Source organism: Phyllostomus discolor, chromosome 12 (assembly GCF_004126475.2).
Source record: "Phyllostomus discolor isolate MPI-MPIP mPhyDis1 chromosome 12, mPhyDis1.pri.v3, whole genome shotgun sequence".
In the NCBI taxonomy this organism is placed as follows: Eukaryota; Metazoa; Chordata; class Mammalia; order Chiroptera; family Phyllostomidae; genus Phyllostomus; species Phyllostomus discolor.
Genome location: NC_040914.2, coordinates 40,208,915 through 40,230,561, shown reverse-complemented (window position 1 = coordinate 40,230,561; position 21,647 = coordinate 40,208,915). Strand labels below are relative to the sequence as shown.

At 47.3% G+C, this 21,647-nt stretch overlaps 1 protein-coding gene across 13 annotated transcripts in view; it reads right to left on the bottom strand.

The window, feature by feature from the left end:
* Positions 1–21,647, bottom strand: part of AKAP13 (A-kinase anchoring protein 13) — a 223,929-nt gene that overhangs the window by 16,639 nt on the left and 185,643 nt on the right. For 8 of the 13 annotated variants that reach the window (XM_036013131.1, XM_036013126.1, XM_028502173.2 and 5 more), the window contains 9 exons: positions 12,754–12,821; positions 10,603–10,669; positions 8,554–8,689; positions 7,064–7,176; positions 6,321–6,473; positions 5,482–5,732; positions 2,984–3,109; positions 2,749–2,866; positions 1,874–2,122 (listed from right to left, as the gene is read on the bottom strand). In XM_036013131.1, coding sequence (XP_035869024.1) covers positions 1,874–2,122; positions 2,749–2,866; positions 2,984–3,109; positions 5,482–5,732; positions 6,321–6,473; positions 7,064–7,176; positions 8,554–8,689; positions 10,603–10,669; positions 12,754–12,821 — 1,281 coding nt within the window. The remainder of the gene's footprint in view (positions 1–1,873; positions 2,123–2,748; positions 2,867–2,983; positions 3,110–5,481; positions 5,733–6,320; positions 6,474–7,063; positions 7,177–8,553; positions 8,690–10,602; positions 10,670–12,753; positions 12,822–21,647) is intronic. The other 5 variants (XM_036013125.1, XM_028502174.2, XM_036013127.1 and 2 more) reach the window with 3 other exon arrangements.

Genomic DNA, 21,647 nt, shown 5'->3' with positions numbered 1-21,647 from the left:
GTGACACCTTTCTTCCTTCCCTTAAGGACAAAGCCTGACGTCTCTGGAGCCGAGGCAGCGACTGAGCTCTGAGAGCCTGGCCCCTCTGGAAAGGGGAGCCCACGATTCCCTGGGGAAAGAACAGAACTGACATGGACAAGCCCCTCCCCCCGGGGGCGGGGGGGTGAGGCCCCTCCTGCCTTTTCTACCGCTTCTGCCGCCACTGGAGGCCCCTCTCCGCGGAACTCACTGCAAAGCCCTTAAGAAAACAGAAGCAAACAGGTCTGATTTCTAGGCAGGTCAAGTTTTTCAGCCTAGATGAGTAATTTTCCATGCACTACCATTAGTTCCATTCTTTTTTTTTTTTTTTTAAAGCTTACATTTAAGCAACTCATGTGCCTGCCAAAAAAAAAAAAGTTCTAAAATACAAGCTCCACCTTCACTGGACCTTGAGGTTGCTAGGATGGGTGCCGGGGGATCAGAGAAACCCCATCCCGTCGCAGGGCGCCCCACACAGTACTGGCTGTCCCTGGCAGGCGTTCACTACGGGTGAGGAGGACTCGACACCAGCTCCCCTCCCCACTGGCGGCCTTTCAGGCCCCAAAACCAAGCGTTCCGCCGTGGGCTTGACCGCAATGTTATTCCAACAGCTGGAATCTATTAGTTGTTATTTCGGGAATGGATAAATAAAGTGCTTTGTAAAGGAAAGAGAACAAAGAGCTAGCCCTGGGTAGCAGCGGCGCTAGAAAGCTCAGCTCCTTACGGGACGGGGCAGGTGTGGCTGAGCCCCCCGCGGTCTGCTGCAGACAGCTGCAAAGGGGCAGCGGCAGAGCGCCCTGAACCAGGCCCCGAGGACATCCGAGAGAGTCCTGCTGGAGAGCAGTCTCTTCATTCTGTTCCCCGCCTCTACGTGACGGTGGAGTGGGTAGGGGCGGAGGGTCCTGCTTCATTCACCTTTGAACCCGTCTGACGCCGGGGCTTCACTGTGTGGTCTCAGCACGGGGAGGCTCTAGCTAAGGACCCTGGTCCTCTCTGACCACAGCGCCTAGCGCATCACTCCCACCCTGGGGGGGACAGAGGCATGCATTCCGCCCCCTCAGTCTTGTGGAGGTGGAGCTGGTGGCACAGGGCCTGCCTGCTTCTGTGCACAGCAACTGAGGAAGGGGGTACACTCTGGGCCACTGGGGAAGTCAGAGCTGCCACACAGGCCCAGAGAGTACAGGTTCGATGAAAAGAATTACTTTTTAAAAAATCAAATGTACAGATGAATCCACAAACCTCGTAGCTTCTTTAACTCGATGTAGCTAATCATTTGCAAACTAAAAATTAAAGCCAAATTAAATGCAATTGTGTTTCATGATCTCTCTTCTTTCAAGATAAAAGGCACAAATACCGTCAAGTTTAATAAATGCAGCTGATGAGTTAATAACTACATTACTCTGAGGTCTCAGGAGCTGCAAGTCCCTCTGACACCTCCTTAGAGCAAGGGATGCAGAGTTCTCCTCTCACCGACCCTGTGAACTGGCTGATGGCGCCGATGCTTTGCCAGAGCCCCCATCCCAAACCTGCCACCCTTCCCTTATGGACAAACACACCTCCTTACCACCTGTGTTTCTGTGTCAATCTTGCCCCTTGCTTTGCCTCTTAAAACCTCCTTTTCCATTTGACCCGACTGCATTTCCTTGTAAACTTGCTGTATTTTATGACTCGATAAGCTACCTTAAACCAGTCCTCTCTGATAGCAGGTTAAGAACAATTAAATGAGGGCTGCTGCTGCTGGGTGGTGTCTGGATGTGAGCTCCCCAGGAGCAATCTGCCGGGGGGCTTCTAACAGGAATCTGTGGATTTCGCTGGCTGTCGTCCGGTGCCGCTCAGACTCAAACGTGAGCCTTACCTTTCAACCTTCCCGCCGCGTTCTTCAGAAACACACTCCCGTCCCGCACCAGCTTCTTCCGCTTCAGATCCTCCTTGGCAAACATCTGACCGCTCTTCATTCTCATGATCGACTTGCTGTCTGTCTTGGTGTAGATCTCATTGAGACGCATTTTCTTTTCGTAACTGGCCACTTCGCTGTCTACAGCTCCGATCACATTCTTCACCAGGCTCAAGGAGTGAGCCAGGTCTTCCTCCTCCGCTTTGTTGTCTTAGAAGGAAAGCATAATTCTGTTTTTCAGACATGAGCAGGAGGAGGGGGATGCTACCCTCAGCCCATGGATCCAAGGGCATGTCCCCTTGCCTCGCCCAGACTTCAGTTAAACTCCAGGTAAAGTCAGACAGTTTCAGTGATACAGATAACATGCAATTACATGCTACTTTCTCAAGCAGTAGGAACCAAACATTTTTTAAGGAGAAAGAGGGGCAACCATTTATTTGTCTTTGTTTTACTAATCTTTAAATGTAACTGCCCATGAGCAGGATTAGCCAGAAGAGAAGCCAGCAAGTACCGAGAAAATAAGGAACAGCAGCCGTTCTAGCACTTACGGGGAAAACTGGTGGGAATTCTCTCTCCGTCTAGTGACAAGGGAGAAGCTACTCAGGTCCCTGAACTCGGGATGGGATCAGTACGTGGTTCCTTCCCTCCTTGCTATCATCCGCCCTGAGTCCGCCTGCATAGTATTTCAGGTTTTCATTCAAACCAACAGTTTTCAGGTAAAACCCGGGGTCTCTTTTAGACCCACTGGAGCAGGAAAGAGCTCCTCCATAGGGTCTCTGGGGCACAGGGGCTCGGGACACCGGCACGCGGGGCTGAACGGGGAGGAGGCAGCTCACCTTTGGTGCACTGCAGTATCCTTTGGAACAGAACGGGGTACTTGGTGATGCGCTGGGTCACCAGCAGTATGCACTCTGGGATTCCGAGCCTCCTCACGACTGAGCTGCTCATCTTCTTCTGCAAGGGGGTAAACGAGCGGTCAGGAGGCTTCACCCGAGGGCGAAGGCTCCACTAAACCCAAGGGTACGCGACATCCCGGGCAACGCCGGGGATGCTCATGTTTCCCCTCGATACCTTTACAAACCCCTGGAAACGCTTATCCTTGGTATACAGGTCTTTGAAGTAGTTCACGGACTGGTTGTGCTGCCCACAGAACGTGCCATATGTCTTCTTTAAGCGTTCTGCGTTCTCCCCTGAAAACTGCAGAGAGAAGGGAGCAGAAGTTAGGCCGTAGCTCAGGTGCTAAACGTGTATTACTGTTTTCTACAGAGTCACCAGTCTGTCTGTAAAAGCCAAGAGGGCTTCCTCAAAAATTGCTCCAAAAGATTAAAATGGTGCGGAAGCTTTAGAGAACAGTGTGGCAGTTCCTGGAGAAGCTAACTAACCAAGCAATGTCATTCCTAGACATAAAACCGTATGTCCACATGAAAACTTATATACAAATGCTCATTATTCATTATTCATAACAGCCCCAAAGTGGAAATAACCCAAATGTGCATCCAAGGATACATGGATGAATAAAATGTGGGAAGTGTGTATATATATACACACACACATATTTACATGATGGAATATTAGCCACAGCAGGAAAAGAGACACTGGTTTCACACATGCTACAATACTGATGAACCCTGAAAGCATTATTCTAAATAAAAAAGCCAATCACAAACCACCACATATTGTTTTACTTTATTTCTATAAAATGTCCAGAACAGGCACAATCACAGAGACAGACAGCAGACGGGTGGTTGCCTAGGGCTGCGACACTTGGTGGTGGCGGGGGCATGAAAACGTTCCCAGACTGTCTGTGGTGACGGTTGCACAATTCTGTGAATATACTAAAAACCACTGAATCGCACACCTTCCACGGGCGGGTTATATGGCATTTGAATTGTTTCCATAAAGCTGCTGTATATATTTTTATAACAACAGACACAAACATCTACGTACTGTGTACATAAGAAATGCAAAATGTGTTCTGTGTCGTAATTGTAGTAATAGAACAAGGAAAACTCGCTAGGAGGTTTTCACGAGACAGTCAGTCTTAAAAATTTCACCTTGGTAAGCTGAGACACTAGAACAGCCGCCATAACCCAGGGATCTGTTTCTCTCGGGGCACTCAGGACAGCCACCCTGAAATCACTCCCACATGTGTACAATCTCAGCGGTTCCTCTGAGCGTCGGCTCCCTTTGGGCCAACCAATGAGGGGCTCCATGCTAAGCATCGATTCCCACTGCACTAAAACCCTCCGTGGGCAGCAAGGGTTGACCCGTACGGAAAACCTTGCGGGGAGCCGCTCCTCTTCCCCTTCACCCACAGAGAGGCTGGGGCAGCGAGCTCTGAGTGCGCTGCTCCCGCCGTCAGGCACGTGCCCGACAGGTGAGTCGGGCCCCGGCACCCCACGGGCAGAGGTGTGCGTCCTGCCATCAAAGAAGTTACTAGAGGACGTGCACAGGTCCAAGGTGCTACAGACACCACGAGCCCAGGTGAGAGGAGTCACCCGTGCAGGTCTGAGGGCAGAGGGATGTCTGGGGAGAGAGGTCCTTGCTTGCAGAGCTGACGAGTCCTGCTTTGAGGGCCTACCTGTTGCAGGTACCTGTGCTAAATATTTGGATTTCTTGTATAACGTGCCTATTTTTAGTTCTAGAGCACTTGAGGCAGAGTTCTAAGGCATATTTAGCTTTGTGGTTCCAAGGAGCATTTAGTAGATGCCCAGTAAATACTGGGGAAAAAGGACTGAACAACTGAATGAGGTGAAGGGTCGGACTCCTGAACACAAGGGAAGGACAAAACCTCCCCTTCCCAGGCAACTGCTCCAGCAACTAAGCCCCTGCATCTACACTGAGGCACAGATGCTCTGGGGGAAAGAGCTAGTCAGGTGGGAGAGTATGCCCCCTCAGCCTGTAAAGGTTATACTAGGAACATTAAAAAAAAACTCCAAAAGTTTTAAAAAGAAACATTAAAAACTATCTATGATAAACGCACATAAAAGTATCAAAATAATTTTTAGCCAAATTGTTTTTGGAGTAAGACTCAAACCGTACCACACCTTGATGAAAATATCAGTAAGATGTATTTTATAAAATATCTTACAGAGAGGGTTCCTCATTACATTTTCTATGCACAGGTGGCTTTCAGGTAAGTGAGGTCCTTTTGATTTTAGGCAGAAGGGAAGTAGGCACTTCCAATAAACATTTTTTTGATTTGTTAAGCTACACTGTTTCTCATAATATAGACTCTGAGGAAGAAAAACGGACTTTTATTAAGTATCTACTGTATACGCTAGGTGCTTTATGTATCATTTATATATGTAATATATATATTTACATACATATACCATACATGCATACATATGCAAGCATGTGTGTATGTGTGTGTATATATATGAACGTGTATATATGTACATAAAAGAGCCTTAGGAGAGATGCTACTGCCCTCACTTACAGAAAGGGAAGTGGAGGCTGGGAGAGAGAAACACCTCACCTAAGGGCACAGAGGGAGGACATGCGACAGCCCAGATGCGAATGCACGGTGGCTGCATCCCAAAGCGCCCCTCCTCCCCATGGCTCACCTGATTTACAAGCACATCTCCCATCCTCTTGATGAGAAAGTTCTTTTCGCTTTTATCCACCAGGGATTCCTTCTTCCGCTCCAGGATCCTCTGAAAGAACTGGCTGTGGATGCTGATCAGCTCATCCAAACACGGGAACAGCTTTTCCACCATCTGCTGCTCGAACAGCAGATCCGTCATCATCCCCCGGCTGTACACGTCGCTCATGATCTTGAGCGTGCGGACATGGTGCAGCTCCGTCTGCATCAGCTCTGCCGGAGGGGACAAAGCTCAGTGGTCAGGAAGACCCGGCTACTAGGATTCTCCCCCCAAGATCGCCTGCTGCTACGAAGATCCCCATCAGTCTTATGGGGAAAGCCCAATTTAACCTTTAGAACTGGGTCAATAGCTGTCTTTCTCCTAAAGTGGTCTCATCTTCTTTATCCTCCATTTTTCAGTGGCCAACCACAGCGATATTGGATTACATCACTCTTTAGTGATTTCCACACTGGTCTTCACTGGAATGCAAACCTTTCACAATTTCCGTGTTCCTATTTCCTAGAAATGACTGTTCAGCGTCTAGTTCTTAGTGTAATGGAGGAATTAAACTATCACAAGAGATTTCTTTGTAGGCCTGTTGCATAAATAAGCACGCATATAAAATAAACTGTTCAATACAATTAAGGAAAATAATTTTAAATAGAAAAAAAAGGATAGAAATAAGATCACGTCTCTATACATCAAAGAAAATCTCTGAGGTGCTACACACTTGGGACTGACTTGCCAAAGCCCAGTACATCACCAGGTAAAACATTCCGGACAGCGCGCCAAATGTCGGCAGAGCACATGAAGACTCTCACCATAGATCACTTCTTGCCGCTTCACCACGTCTTTCTTCTGCTGTTTCAGAAACTTGCTGTCCACTACCCGGCTCCAGGACTCTGCTTCCAGCTGTTTGGACTCAATCTCGAAGTCTCCCAACAGTTGTCCTTCATTCATATCTGTACCTACTCCTCAAAATATCAGAAAAACCAGTATTAGGACCGTGGCCTGTGACCTCTAAAAAGTCTATGCTGGACTTTCCTTGGTGTGATAATTTCCTAAGACACAAACACTCTCGTTAATCCAGGAGATACGCACAGAACCATAGTCTAATGTGAGAAAAGAATCATTTCCTGTTTGGGAGCAGCACGCTCTACACTCCAGGCCTTGGCTGAGAGTGAGAACCATCACACAAATGAAATGTGATTAAGATGTGATTCCTATGTGAAGGAGCAATTGGAAGGGACCTGGGAACTTTACCTGTTTAGGGGAGCAAGCTTTCAACTGTGCCAGGAGAGCCAGAACTGAAAGTCTGGGAGGAAAAGAGTTTGTACTAGCACACAACCATGTTAAAAGCAATGACATCCTTCAGTGGACAACTATCTAACAACTGGGCAGATTTGATCACCAGTTTATTATAAAGCACATGATGCTTTACAGACAACTTAAGAGAATCTTCGCAGTAAGGAAGCGGCAGACGCTATTATTCCGTCAACACTTGCATTCTACATCATGAAATAACATAATCGCTACAGAAAAAAAGGCCGTAACTTCCTCTTACCCTCATCCGTAAGTGATTCTGTGGACTCATTGACCTTGACAATTTTATTTAGCGAGTCTGTGGAGTGAGACAGGAATTTCCAGGTGTTCGATATGTTCTCGTCGTTGCCGACTCTGGGGACAAAGAGAAGCACGTCAAATCCATTCTGACAGAGGAGCTGTGGTTTGACAGCTGGCAGGAGGCACCGTCACAAGTGCAGACAAATTACTTAGGTCAGGAAATCAGCACTAAGAACTGACAACGAAAGGCATTCAGCATCACTGCAAACTTAAACTTCTTGAACCTTGGATTTTTTAAATGATAGGTAGGAAGGACAGCCCTCTCCCCCGAGACTATATACACATTACAGAGGAAAGTTCTCTTTTTGAAACTCGCTGTCTAACCACTACACATCTCTTCCTATTCTCTATATAACTACAGACTGAGTGTTCTTTTTTTTTTTTGTAAAAAAATATTAAATTTTGGGGGGTAACATTAGTTATTCTTTTCCTCTCTTGGCCCCAACTCATCAGCTAGCGAGCAGGCACCTGGTAAGTGTTTGTGATGTGACATAAAAGCAAGACAGAGTCACTGCAACTTTAAATTGTATGTCAAGACCAACTTTACATGCAAATGTTGGTAACAACTTTGAAAAGGAGGTCTTTGGATGATGAGAATACAAAGACAAAAAATTAAAATACTGGAAACTTTTTTTCTCGAGGAGGAGGAAACACCAGCCAGCACAGAGGCTTCAGAAAATATAGACAAAAATAGAGTCACACCGTTTAGGTAAGAACTCTCCTCCAGCCAAGGGTAAGAGAGACGTCAGAGGTGTTCTGAGGCCTGCAAGTCAAGCACCTCAGCCCAAAAAGCCAATGACGCCAGGGTCAGCCCTGGGCTACCATGTGACAGCTGAGGCCTCCACATTCAGGGGGTCACAGCAACTTCCGCAGGGATCACAACAGGAACCCAGTGCCACTGAGTGGGTGGGAACCTCACCGTAACAACCGGCCCACTACTCACTCCCACGAAAACAACTTAAGAGGCAAGAGGCAAGGTTGGAAAACAAGTTATAACAGAAACAAACAGACCGGGTTCATCCAACCAATAGAAAAGTATGACACCTGAAATATGTAAGTGGCTGCAACTAACAATTCAGAATGTAATCATCTTTGCCCCTCCTACATCTTGTTTTGATTTAGAAATCATCCTTTTCGAACGCAGGGTCTTCAGAAGCGGGCCATTGGGGTACAAAAGTGCAGGATAACCTACCACAACATCGAAAGGGGACCCTTTGGCGTTGAAAGGGGACCCTCGTCATAAAGCGGTGGCCACGACAGGGCATCACAATGTAATCCTCACACTCATCGGAATCACTCAGTTGTGCACCAGCCCATTCATTATCTTACACATTTTTTAAAAAAATATATAAGTAGCCTCTTTTGCCAAATATAGTTATTATGCTCCTGTCGCCTGGATGTCAGCTGTGCTCTCTCTCAGGGCCCACTCACCCAGCAATGTTCTGTATGGAGACGCTTTTGGACAGTGACACGCTCTGCTGGGACCGCCTGTGAGAAAACATGGTGGCCACAGGGGTTTCGTCCGCCAGGAGGACCGCGGACCGAGGGCGCTCCTTGGGCTGCGCGGCTGTGAAGGGAGAGAAGACACAGGTGAAGCCCCGCTGAGCCGTGCACTCCAGTCCTGACTCATCTGACAAACGCCGGAGGGAGGCAAACTGCAGAAGAACGGATTTGCCCTGGGAGCATAAAAGGGTCCAAAAAAACTCTGTGGGGGACAATGTGGCAATATCCACTGAGACTGTACATGTGTAAACACTCTGATGCAGTAATTCCGTTTCAGAATATGTTTAGTCCATAGATTCCTTGTTTGTGCTCAAAATGACACATGTCCAAAGTTATTCAGTGTAACATTGTTGGTAAAAGCAATTACTGGCAATGGATGCAATGAGGACCAGAAGATCAATGAATAAATTATGGTACACTATGCAATGTAGTTTTAAAAAATAAGGACATCCTCCACAAATCGACACATCTTGAAGACAATGTAGTAAGGGGGAAGATAAATCAAGGTGTAGAATAACATGCAGGAAAGTCATAATTTTTTTAAAGAAAAATTAATCTCATATTAATTCAATAAAAAAATTTAATAAAGGAAACTGAGAAAGGAAAGTATAAAACTAAAAAGAGTGAATACCTGTAGGGTGGGGTGGAGACCAGTCAATGAGAATTAAGAATTGTGTGGAAACATTATGTATGCCAACATTTACACTAAATCAAAACAAAACGAGACTGAGAGAGTGGCAGGACAGCGGAGGCAGCACCCACTGGGAGCGCCTGCCAGGGCACGGCTGAGGCGCCGGTTGGATGTGCAAAGGGCCAGCCCTCCCGCCTGCTGCGGGTGGGCCCAGGGAGGGCTATGCACTGCACGAGCTCCCTGTGGTTCCTCTGCATGCTGTCTCAGAACACAGATTTTGACCAATCCCTTCAATTTACAGATGAGGAAGATGCAAGGCTTGTTTAATGCAACACAGCTCATTTGTCCTCAAACTGTGTATTTCTGCTGAACATGACCAAAGAGAAACCCGGAGCCCCAATTTTATGCTAACGTGGTCACACTGGCATTTGCATAGGAAATTATTCTTCCTTGGTAAGCAAGCTCCTGCCCCAGACACAAACTGCATTATCGGCCCATCCCCAGGAGCCGAAGGAAATAAGACTGGGGTGGCTGTTATGACTTCACAGTATTAACAGGATGTTTCTGCCTTTAATAGAGCTCCATAAAACCATTAATTCCAATTCCAATTCTATTTAGAAGAAGGTGACACACTGAAACACCAGAAACACGCCACACTACAACATGACCAGACCCTTCCTGCAGGAAGCACACCAGGAGGATGAGATGGGGGCCTGACCCAGCAGAGGCTGCAGGCGGCTCAGAGAAACACGAATGCACTCAAGGGTGCAGGAGCCGGGGGCACAGCCTCAGCGTCAGGGCGGGGTGAGCAGATCAGATCTGATGGAGGAAGCGACACTGGATCTTGGTGAGGACGTGGACAGGTCAGAAGGAGAGAGGACACTACGCTGAGGAGAACTGCATGAATGAAAGCAGACATGATCACACGAGTATTAAGGTGGAGAGGTAAGTACAAGCGGGAGCAAGCAGGATGTGTGAAAGGGATCCGTGAAGGGCTGGAGAAGCAGAATGAGGTTCAATAGGAAAGATCTCATTTGATACATTCAAGTGTGAGGCATTACAAACAAGTATGACTGCCAACTCACTCAAGAGGAATTTTAGGATGCGCAGGGGCCAGCTGCTTAAACACACAGGACCATGGTGCTGTCTTTTAAGCTAATACACTGACTAGAAATCTTCCAAGAGAGTTTCATGGTAGAATGTTAAGATTTTGGTCAAAAAATCTGCAGCCTCCTACAACTTACCACAAAATGGGTACTCAAACCTTGATCAGTAAACAAATGAATGGGATACAGGTTTTGAACCTGAGCGTGAAAGAGAGCTATGAGAGGGCCCGAGCCACTTACGCTTGTTCCTCATGATGACCGTGGGCAGCGAAGACGTGTCCTGTGCCTGCAGGCTCCCTTTGGGCTGCTGGGAGGAAAGAAAACAAACTCGTGAAGACTGCATTTACGATTTCTCTTCCGTCAAGTTTCAAGAAGCCTAGAGTGGGAAGACAGCCAGGTGCTCCTAACCTTCCTGCTCAGTCCCCCTTGCCCGTGGTCCTCAGTACCCTCCGTCCCAGCCAGTCACCCCCCCACCCCCAACCTGTCCCCTGAACCCGCCTCGCACGCCGATGCCACACACTCGGCGTTCTTGTGCCTGGAATCATCTTGTCCTCACAGGTCTGACAGTCTTCTCTTGAGCATCCATTATCTGTGCACTGCCTCTCTGGCAAAGCCATCCTGCTTCCTGCTTCTCCCCAAGGCAGTGCCCGGCATCTCTCTAGGATGCTGCGTACCCCTCCACTTAGTGTCTTCCTCGTCTGTGGTCATCGTCTGCCTGCCCACCTGCCCCACCAGCACGCGGGTCCCTGAGCACCTGCTGTGCCTTCTGCATTCGACTTCTCCAGTGACTAGCATGTATCAGGTGCCAACTAATTCCTACGTGAAGTGCTGTTTATAGTGAGGACTTTTGTTGTAGCCTTGCAACAGACTCACTTCGTGTGAGAAACCACAGACTGCAGCAGCTAGTCTGGGGTAACTCATTAGTGGAGAACAAGTCACTTCCAAATAAAAATGGGACTTCCCTTTTAGGTTGTACTCTCTTACACGGGGGACACTGTATGTCACTATTTTCCTACAGAACCTAGTATACCATACATTCACAATAGGGACGGGTCTCCTCAGAGATCACACACTCAAACCCAGTTCAAACAGGCAAGATCTCATTTGATTCATTAAAGGCCAGGCAGGTAGCAAATGAGAGGCAAGGTGTGGGGATGAGGAGAGAGGCCATCTGGAAATATACTTCCCGCCTGCAGGAGGCAGTGGCCACCCGTCTCTCTGACACGTGAAGGACCCAAAAGCCAGGCACCCCGCTGAGTGCTTAGGATCCATCAGTGGACCCAAGAAACACTCCTGACCCACTGCTTGGCAAGTTTGCACTTATGTTCTCATGGGGGAAGGGTCAGCCCATAAAAAAACAAATGTAATTAATAAATACAGACTATTAAACATAGGCTCTGAGAAAGTGATTAAGAGTATAAAAAAAAGGAAAAAAGAGCAAAGCTGAGAATTGGGAATGCTGGGTAAGGGGGAGTGAGATTTTAAATAACTGCATTAACTGAAATAAAAATACTTCATGAGCCACACAGATGTGTGTCCACAGGCTAAGTAAGATCCAGAACGCAGAAGTCTGCTCTTCCCCTGGTTCACTGCGTCTGCAGTGTGGTCCTCGGACTAGCAGCAGCAGCACTGCCCAGGACTCACTAGCAGTGCCGACCCTGGGCTCCGACCTGAACCTCTGACCGTGGGGCCCAGTGAGCCCGTGAGATGGTGCTGATGCTGGTTCAAGTACGTAAATGTGTCTGGTTACCGATGAGCATACAGCACCTGAGTGAGCATTTGCATAGGTGCAGCTGGAGGCACAGCAACAAAGAGACACTCTGGGGGACCAAAACACAGGCTGCCTGAAAGGTACGCCCCCAAACCCATACTCTTTTCTTAAGGGCTGCCCAAGAAGAGGTGCACCTCAGGTGCTGCCACGCGGCTGACATGCCCCATCCTTGTGTCATCTGATCAGAGCCACTGACACGGACCCGGGGGAAAGTGCTGCCAGACAGGCATCTAAGCTAACCCTCCACAGCTCCCGGCCCCCGCTGCTGGCCTCAGGGGCTCCCATGAGGCAGCGGATGTGAGAACTGCCAGCACAGAGGTCTGCAGATGCAGTGGCCAGGGACACAAAGAGAACCCCAGAGAAAGGTACATTTAACGTGGAGAAGTTCTGAATCCATTTCCCAAAAGCCACAAATTCCCAAGTGGATTAATTAGAAAGAGAATCAATTACTTAGGAGAAAAAAAAAAGATTTTTTTTGGTTAGTCTGGTCTCAAAGTTGGTACCAAATGAGCAAAAACAAAACAAAACAAAACAACAAAAAAAACACAACCAAAACCCCCCCCCCAACTCCAACTCTCCCAATTCCGAAGATTTTATTGCTTTAGCCAGAAATGTCTTACCTTCATCTTGACCTTTGCACAGGAGGCCAGACTTTCTCTGCAGCCTTTGTGGACAAAAGCACTACAGTCTGCAAGGAAAGCAACAAGCCCAAGGTGACATTACCGAAACAAACCCCAGACCCCAGAGCCCGCCACCCAGCCCCGCAGCCTGTGGACTTCCGAGGGAGGGAGCTCACTCCCACATCAGAATGCGACGGAATGGAAGCACAGATTGCAGCCTCCTTCTCGGAAGCAGGCGTGTGATGTCACTTGGAAGAGAAGGAACAAGAGCAGATGGGATTTCCGATTAACAGAGACTAGAAGTCTGGAACTTCTCAAGCAAGAAGCTGAACAGCAACCAACACTAAAACTAAAACTGAAAGTGTCTGCCACCAAAACGTAAGTCTAAGTCACAAGTAAATTCATAAACAAAGCCCCTTGACAGGGGCTATGAACCGTGTACAACTGTGTCAAAGGGAGAGCATGAACCTGAAAATCTGTTTCTGTCCTTGTGCCTGGGGTCTTACCTACCCTGAGGGTTCTGCAACCTGCCCCGGGTCCAGAGCCACAGAAGAAAGGTCATGAGAATGACCCGAAGCACCTCTGGGAGGCCTGACTCAAGAAAGAGCGGGCAACTTCCCGGATGATGAAGCAGAGACCACAATTTGCCAAGGACAACTTTATCTGAACTCTTATTTGTCACTCTCTTGGCCAGACAGGGCCAGTGACGTGGACACCCAGCCCTGTGTGCCTCAGAAGGGTCAGCAATCACACTCACTGCTGCCATGAAGTCAGACCCCAGCGCTGAGCCAAAAGGCCAGAGGTGAAGTGGAAACCAGTCAAGTGTGTCTGTGGGGACACACGATGACAACGGCCTCTCCGGGGAACAGGCTCCCTGAGAAAATCAGCCAGATGCCCTTCGTCAGGCAGCGCTTCCCACAGACTCAGGAAGCACCGCAGCTCCTGCCTGTGTCAGCTGCCTGCTTCTGTTTTCTTAGCTCATACGTATGGGTGGGGTGGGGGTGACGGGAGTGGAGTGATGATGGGGAGGGGGGTATGACACTAGGATGGAAGCTGCCAGAGCCCAGAGCCCGAAGGACTTCTCCCATCTCCTCCTTAGCAGTTGCTCGTCGACGCCTACCAGGCCCACAGATCTCTCCCCCAACACGACCGCTCCCGGGTGCTCCTTGTCCCGGGTGCTCCTGCAGGCAGGGGCCCCTCGCCTCCCGCTGAGTCTTCAATGTGGCTCTCTGGTGCAGGGCCTGGCTCATGGCACCCGTTCACTTGTCTGTTCTCCCCAAGAGCCAACTGCCCCGACACGACCTTGATTATAGTATGTGAAACATCAACGACTTTTTCAAAGGGATACAAAAAGACCAGCTGTGAAACCGAGTTTGATTTAGGTCCTGACTCTGCTAATTAGGTCACGTGACCCTGTGCAAGGCCCTTCTCTACAGGTCTGTTTCCTCACCTGTAAAATGAAAGGCCACATTTCCCCCAAGTTCCTTCTGTCTGTGATGCTGTAAGACTCGATGCAACATCTCTTGAAGAAAGGGATAATCTTCCCAAGTAGATCCACTAGACTGCCCCATGAGGTTTGCGATGCAGGAGGATTTTCGACCTCTAAGTCATCAGAATTATCACCAGGAAAGGTTCATCCTTTGGGGCCTGGTAACCCGAGGAGCTCTGAGTCTCCTTGTGTCAGCAGAGGGGTGGGAGAGGGGCAGGCAGGGTGAGGGTTTGTTCTGGGCCTCTTACTTCCAGGCACAGCGATAGCTCGGGTCTAGCTAGAGTCCTCTAGTTCCGGCCCATGTGAAACTCACAGTCTGGTCCTTCTGCTGATGTTAACAAGCCAAAAGAGACATCCAAGGTCATTTAGCAATGACCGCAGGAGGGCCTCTCCTCGGGGAGGCTCACTCAGGACAGCAACAAGAGGAAGAGCCTGGGAGGTTTTATCTCAGTCAACACTCTCTTCTCGCTTCAACTATTCTCTTCTGCAGGAACAGACTGCCAGGGAGCTATGTGGGTTTCTTAATACACATTTCCTTATTCTTAAAATAAATCACATTTATGACAAATTAAAACAACTTTCAATTAGGTTTTATTGTCTTATATTCCACTTACAAAACAGCATTTTCTCTTTCATTTTAATGAAGATCGATACCATTTTAAGCACCTGTGGGCAACACAGGAAACAGATTGGCTTGAAAACCTGCCACTAATGCTGATGTACACAAGTGGCCACCCCGCACGCTGTAAGCAGAGCCTGTAGTCAGGCCGCATCTGTTTCCTTCCTCCCAAGGAGCCCCACAGTCCTACAGCGAATTAATGAACTGATGATGATTTCTGAGGGAGTGGTGCTAGGACTTTCAAACAGACCTCAGCAATAGTCAAGTTCTCGGGCCAATGTCAGAGACTTCAAACCCCAACTGGTGAATCATAAAAGCAGGATTCATGTTTAAAGTGTGCTTCTAGTAAACAACTTTCCATACAAATTCATTTTTTTGAGACATGTCCCCAAACCCACTGCTCAGGAGAAATTTTAGTACATTCTATAACATGGTCACAGATCTTAGGGATAAATACTTTGCATCGACATCTGCTTAACGTACTCAAGCACCTACTTGCAGACCACTCAACTTGCTCCCCGGTTGCCCGGGACTTAACTCACAGCGACGGTTTTAGTGGTGTGTGTGGGTGATTTGGAAGCTTCGGCCCCACAGGCAGCAGCCAAACTCCTGAGGCTAAAACCTTATTCTCTGTTTTGGAAAACAGATCATTACCAAGAACACAAGACTCGGAGACACATTTAATACATTTTCAGCTCTCTGCCACAGACCATACCATGTTGTTAGGGAGGGCAAAGAATTATTTAGCCTCTTCTTTATTTTTTTGGAAGGAGATTTCCTAATAGCAGTAAACAACATGCTTTCATTCAAAGAGGTCTTGGCACAGAGGTTTATGGGAACAGGGCCAACCCCTAATTAGATTTCTCCCAAGTTAAAGAGCAAACAGCCCAGACTTCAATTCATTTTGTCACTATGAGGTGGCAACAAACAAAAGAAAAGAAAGGAAACCCCACAGGACTGGGACTATCATCTATCTGTTGTGGCTTTTTTCTCTTTAACCTCTGCCACCAACCAGCTGAAGTTTTTGGTGAACTATTATATACTGTGCATTCTTCGTCTTGCAGCAGAAAAAATACAACTACCCTTTTGGAGAGACTAGCTTAAGAAAATCAGCTTTATGAGAGTTAAGAGGAGTGGCCAGGCCAAACTGAACTGAAATTACAGAAGGGTGTGAATACGCAGGAACTGCCCACCAAGGGAAGGATTCCCCGGGTTCTACACGGTCAGAGCTCAGAAGGAGGGGGTTTTCTGATCCCTCAGGCCACTGATGATCAGGCTACATGCTAAAAAGTTCTGATTCTTCCGCTCACTAGACACGGATCTGAGCAGCGACCCCAACCTGGTGAAAATTCTCTGATCCTTCTTAAGGACACAGGCTAAAGAATTACTTTATTTCAGGACAGAAAGATGTGACTCCTTCCTACCATTTCACACCTCACCAAGAGAACTGAAACAGCAGAGACAACAAAAACCACTGAAGTATGAGCAATTTAGATACACACGTTCCAAAGTTCTTCTTTGCAACTTCTTGTTAAACACCTTTGGGGCGTGTGGGGCATAGCCGGGTCTGGACTGACAGTTAGATACTAAGGCATGCAAGATTTCTGGGTAACCGATGTAATAACCACAGTGCTGATGTGCAGAGCAAGAGGAAAGCCACAAAAAAGAGCCAAATCATCTCAGCTGAAGTGCTCGCACAACAGTATTTTTCAAAAGAATACTGGTAAACAAAAATTAAACAAAATGCCGGCGTGAGACAAAACATGCAGATACACTTATTTTTCCTGTCTTACTGTGGGGCTCAGGATCATCATCAAGTTCAGATACTAGGACTTCAACCTGTGTTTTTATATTTGGTATATTTGAAAGAAAATAAATATGATTCGGTTAATTAGCACAAAACAAAAATAAAACTGCCCTCTCTGCTGAAATAAGAATTGACTTTATTGATTAGGCTCTTCTCTCATGTTCCTTTTCCCTGAACAACAAATTTCTTTTCTTCAATCAACTCTATGTATCTTACTATCTCACATAAGGAATGTGCTTTAAGTGGCCAGAAAACACCTACCCAGAGAGCTGTCTTTCCAGGTAAAATCCAAAGCAAAACTGAAACATCACACATACTTTAAACTCTTATGCTTCCTACTTAGGCTGCAGCTGGTCTACTTGTTTGTTTTTTTTTAATCAAGACAAACAACCATCCACAAAAGTACTCAGAAGCTGCTAACACAACAGAAAGTGAATCAACGGTCATCTTCGTATCATCTTACATCTGTTTAAAACAAATGGAACAGAGCCACTGGCCAGATCCAAAAACCCAAACATAACAGACTCCTGTGAAGGACTCTGCCAAGCACTCCAAAGACCGCACTCTGTGTGGCAGCTGGAAGGAACAGCTGACTGCTCAAGGGCAGCTTTCCATAACTGAAGAAAGAGGAATTGGAAAGACACTCTCCTCTCCTTCCTCATTAAAGTGCCCCGACCCTAAAAGGACCTGCCAGGGTTCTCCTGAACTAAATTACTCGAGGTGGTCCTGAGGAGGAGCTTCTGCCTTTGTATTCACTGTCGTCCCCCACACCCCCAGGAACAGGCTACAACGGACCTGTATCAGATATTGGAGGCTCTGCTCCTTGCTATTCCTAGGCCCTGTGATCATGACTGTTTCTATCTAGTCCTCTTAAGGGACTCAGCTTTTGACTCCGGTGGAGTCAATGTTGATTGGCTTTACAACATTCTATCCTATTAAATCTCTTAGCATTTGCATGCAGGAGGGTCAAGGAAAGTGATTGAAGACATTTGGAAGGAGGAGCCGATCAACACCGGCCATCATGGAGTCAATGTTGATTGGCTTTACAACATTCTATCCTATTAAATCTCTTAGCATTTGCATGCAGGAGGGTCAAGGGAAGTGATTGAAGACATTTGGAAGGAGCCGATCAACACCGGCCATCACAACACATGATGTACAGCATGATGTACACTATGTTCCTGATCTTCCTAAACCAGGAGTCAAGACAGGCTGAGCGGCTGCTTGGGGTCCGAGACTCAGGGGCCAGAAAGCAGAGTTGCTAAACCACAGGGAAGGCTAAGAGCACAAGGAAGGCAAACAACTAACTGGAGGGATGCTGCGTTTACTGAGACTCCTGGGAAGATCCTGAACACTACAGGGGGTGGGAGGGAAAGGAACAAGATTCTGAGTCCTCCGATTACTCATATTTTCCACTTCCGGCCAAGATAACAGATGGGGCTTCATGCAAATACTCACTGCAGGCTCTGTTCTTCAGGAAGCTGGAGAGAATCAGCCAATTACTTTAGTACTTTTGCTTCTTTGGGAAGATGACTATACATTCTTCCTCTCCTCTCAAGCCTCGATAGTTCCCCTCTTCTTTTTGTGAGTGGCAGGCCGAGCACACTGTTCTACTCTGCACACCTGAATGCCACTCTCCTGCATTACAGTGCAGTTGTGCTGTGTGACAGACCAATCCCATGCCACCTGCAGGTTTAATTGAGTTGTTAATTGGACTAACACCTAATACAGCCAAACAGGGTAAAATTCAACCATTTTAACCTAGAAAAAACAAATACAGAAAAACCAACGGGCGGTCTAAGGCAAAACACACCAACATAAATGAGACAGCTCTTTCCAACCCGAATTTAAATTGAAAAGCTGCCTGGAGCTATTTATGGGGAGAGTCGTCCACTCACTATTACCATCAACCAATGGTTCCTACACCACACACCCACTGCTCTCAACAGCACAAAGAAAACCATTCTCTAGGTCTTCTAGACAGGTTTTCCACCTCTTCTGTCCCTAAACCTTCTCTGACACGTCAGGACCCAGAGTCAGCAGAATCACCTCCACTGCTTCTTGCTCCGGAGGAGCTGTCAGCAACAGTGACAGCCACACGGCACACTCTCCTCAAGGCTCCGCCAGGCTCTTTTCCAGGGATAATTCTGCTCAGTGTCCACTAAGTTCCAGAGTCAGAGACCAGCGGACCACCAGAAAAACTTCGGAAACTATCAGTGAGCCAAGGCTTGCATTTTTTTTTACTCATACAAACAACATATAAGGACCATGTCAATTCAAATAACCCAAAAGTATAAAATAAAATCTTGGTCCCCTTCAATCTCTCCTCTCCTAATACCCTTCTTCAAAGTGTTACCAGTTTGGTATATATCCTTTTAGACAGTCTTGTATATTTACATAAACGAATACCGTTTACTTGTTTTCTACAAAGCGGAATACATACAGCATCTACGGCCTTTTCCACTCACCCACATGTCTAGGACACCTGTTTGCACCTGCAGATCCAACCCCAGTGGCTGTCAGGGTACGGTCCTCGGGCCACGTCCAGCCCGCCTCCATTTGTGAGCACAGCCACATTAGCTTCTGGTCCCGCCCACAGCTGTGTTCCTGCCACAAGCCCAACACACTGCTGTCAGCTCCTTCGCAAGAACGTCTGCTGACCCCTGATCCATCCCGCGCTCCTCAGAGTCAGCCCGGTGTTCCGTCTGACCTAATGAATATGACCTAATGAGTAGGTCACATTTTTCCACAGTATGAATAATGCTGCCATGAGCAAGTACCAAGGATTATACGTTGAGACCTCTTTTTTATAAGCCGCTGTGTAAGCAACCTGAGAAAGGAGCCTCTAATTATTCCAACCACTAAAAAGAAAGGATAATCACAGGATGTGAGAGAGGCGCTAAACACAGCTGAAGTGGCCATCAGATTACCTTGTACAAATGTATCAAATTAATATGTTGTACACCTTAAATTTACACAGTGCTCTATGTCACCTACCCTCAAAAAGGAATGAAAGGTGCCTGGCATACACTGCTGCTTAATAAATATTTGCTAACAGACCACTTTTGAATGAATCACACTATCAACCACAGTACCTTGAAGAGTTCAGGAAACTGATCTTTACTGAGTAACTTCATTTACAATTAAAAAACCTCAAGGGCCTAATTATCGATAATTACATGTAAAAATATAAACCCCGTCTGAAGTCATCAGGGTTCCCTGGATTAGGCACCCAGCTCTCCCCTAACTAACCCAAGTGACACAGGAAAAGCCATTTCCTCCTTTTCTACAAGAATATAAATCACAACAACCCACTGATGAAGCAGAACGCTGAAACACGTGAGAGATCTCCGTGAAGATCCTTCAAGGCCTTGCTTTTATTCTTCAAGTTTTATTTAGCTTAAATCTACACCTCAGTTGCAGGATGCCCTGTTCTTTCATTGAGGATTCTATTCATTTTAACCTTTTAACAATTCTCAACATCTTCTCTTGCTTGGGCCCTGCCACCTCTTCCTCACAGTGGTCTACCTCTGAGCACGTTGCCTGTGCAGTTTTTACCGTAAGCCCAGCTCCAGCTTCGTAGGGCTCCTTCCCTCCCACCGGAGCCCCCGACGCCCTGCGTTGTCGAAGTGACCCTGCGGTGCAGTCCTGTGTGTGCTGCAGCTGGGAGCCCTCGGGGTTTCTCCTCTCCTGGACTGGGATTCCGTGAAACTTCTGGTGAACATTTCTGAGCGTGGGGTTCCCAGCACCAATGGAGGGTGTACGTTTTAACCCCAGATTTCATGTGTGGTGCAGAATTCTCACTCAGGGTCCTGTTGCCTTGCTGCTTCTGAACATCTGGGAGGGCGGGGTTTTTCTAGGCCCTTCAGCATGAGTGTGAGTCTTTAAAACTCTTGGTTTTTTCAGGGGCTCAGTTCCAGCACCCACTGTGTGACCTGAAGCCACACATCCTGTCCCCAAATGAGGGGGATGCTCTTCGTTGCTATGAGTCTGAGTTCCCTCGGGTACTTTCCTTTCTGTGGGCTCTGTTTGTTATTAGGCTTTTTTTAAAAGAATATATTTTATCGAACTTTTTTCTGTTTTATAGCAGAAAGCAGGTGTTCAGTCTGCTTTACTGATGAAGTTCCTTCACTATCAAGTTCATACCGCCAATCAAGAAATACAGTTCTCCAAGACCAGAGCTCCCCTGACGGAGAACGGGCACTTGGCAGAAGGGATTCACAAAGTGATTCTTTGGAAGACAGGAGGAAAATTTTCCAGCTCTCACTTGTACTGACTGAAAAGAGAAATGGGGCAAGTGTACAGACAGATATGCTGGGGCCTCCCTCAGCCTGTGTGTTCGGCAGCTTCACTTCACCTGTGGCACGAGTTTCTGGAGGGAAGAAGAGACTTACACAAAGTGCTACAAAGAAACTACGACTCTACGACAGTAAGTACAAATAACAATACTAGTAACTAACCAGAGAACAAGAAAATGGCAGGTATGACTTCTCTCAGACCCAGAACGAGCTCTCTATCAGTACCGTACAGGGCACCTACGTAATTTTTATGTTAAATATATCAACCCTGCATGAGAAGGCTACATACATGTTAATGGTAGAGAGACAGACAGACAAGTGCTTGCTGAGACTGCGCTAGGCAACCAAGTTGTCCCACTACCGAGAGGTGGGCTGTGTCCAGCTGCTAAGAAACTGGAGACATTCTACGGGTGTCCTCGACATGGTCCTATCAGAACGGGGGCTCCACAACAAATACACTGGGGTTCAGCACGGTGACAGTCTCTTGTCCCTGGAGGTCACATAAAACTTATTACACTGGAATTCTCAGCTTGCTGGTGAGTCGCATGCAAAGGAGGACAAGTGTGAGCGATACCTGCCCACAAGGATGCATAAGGATTTAGACGACAGCCCCCAAGAGGTTTTTGTGCTTCACATAAGACAGTAAAACAACGAGGGCTGCAGACAACATCTGGGGTATAT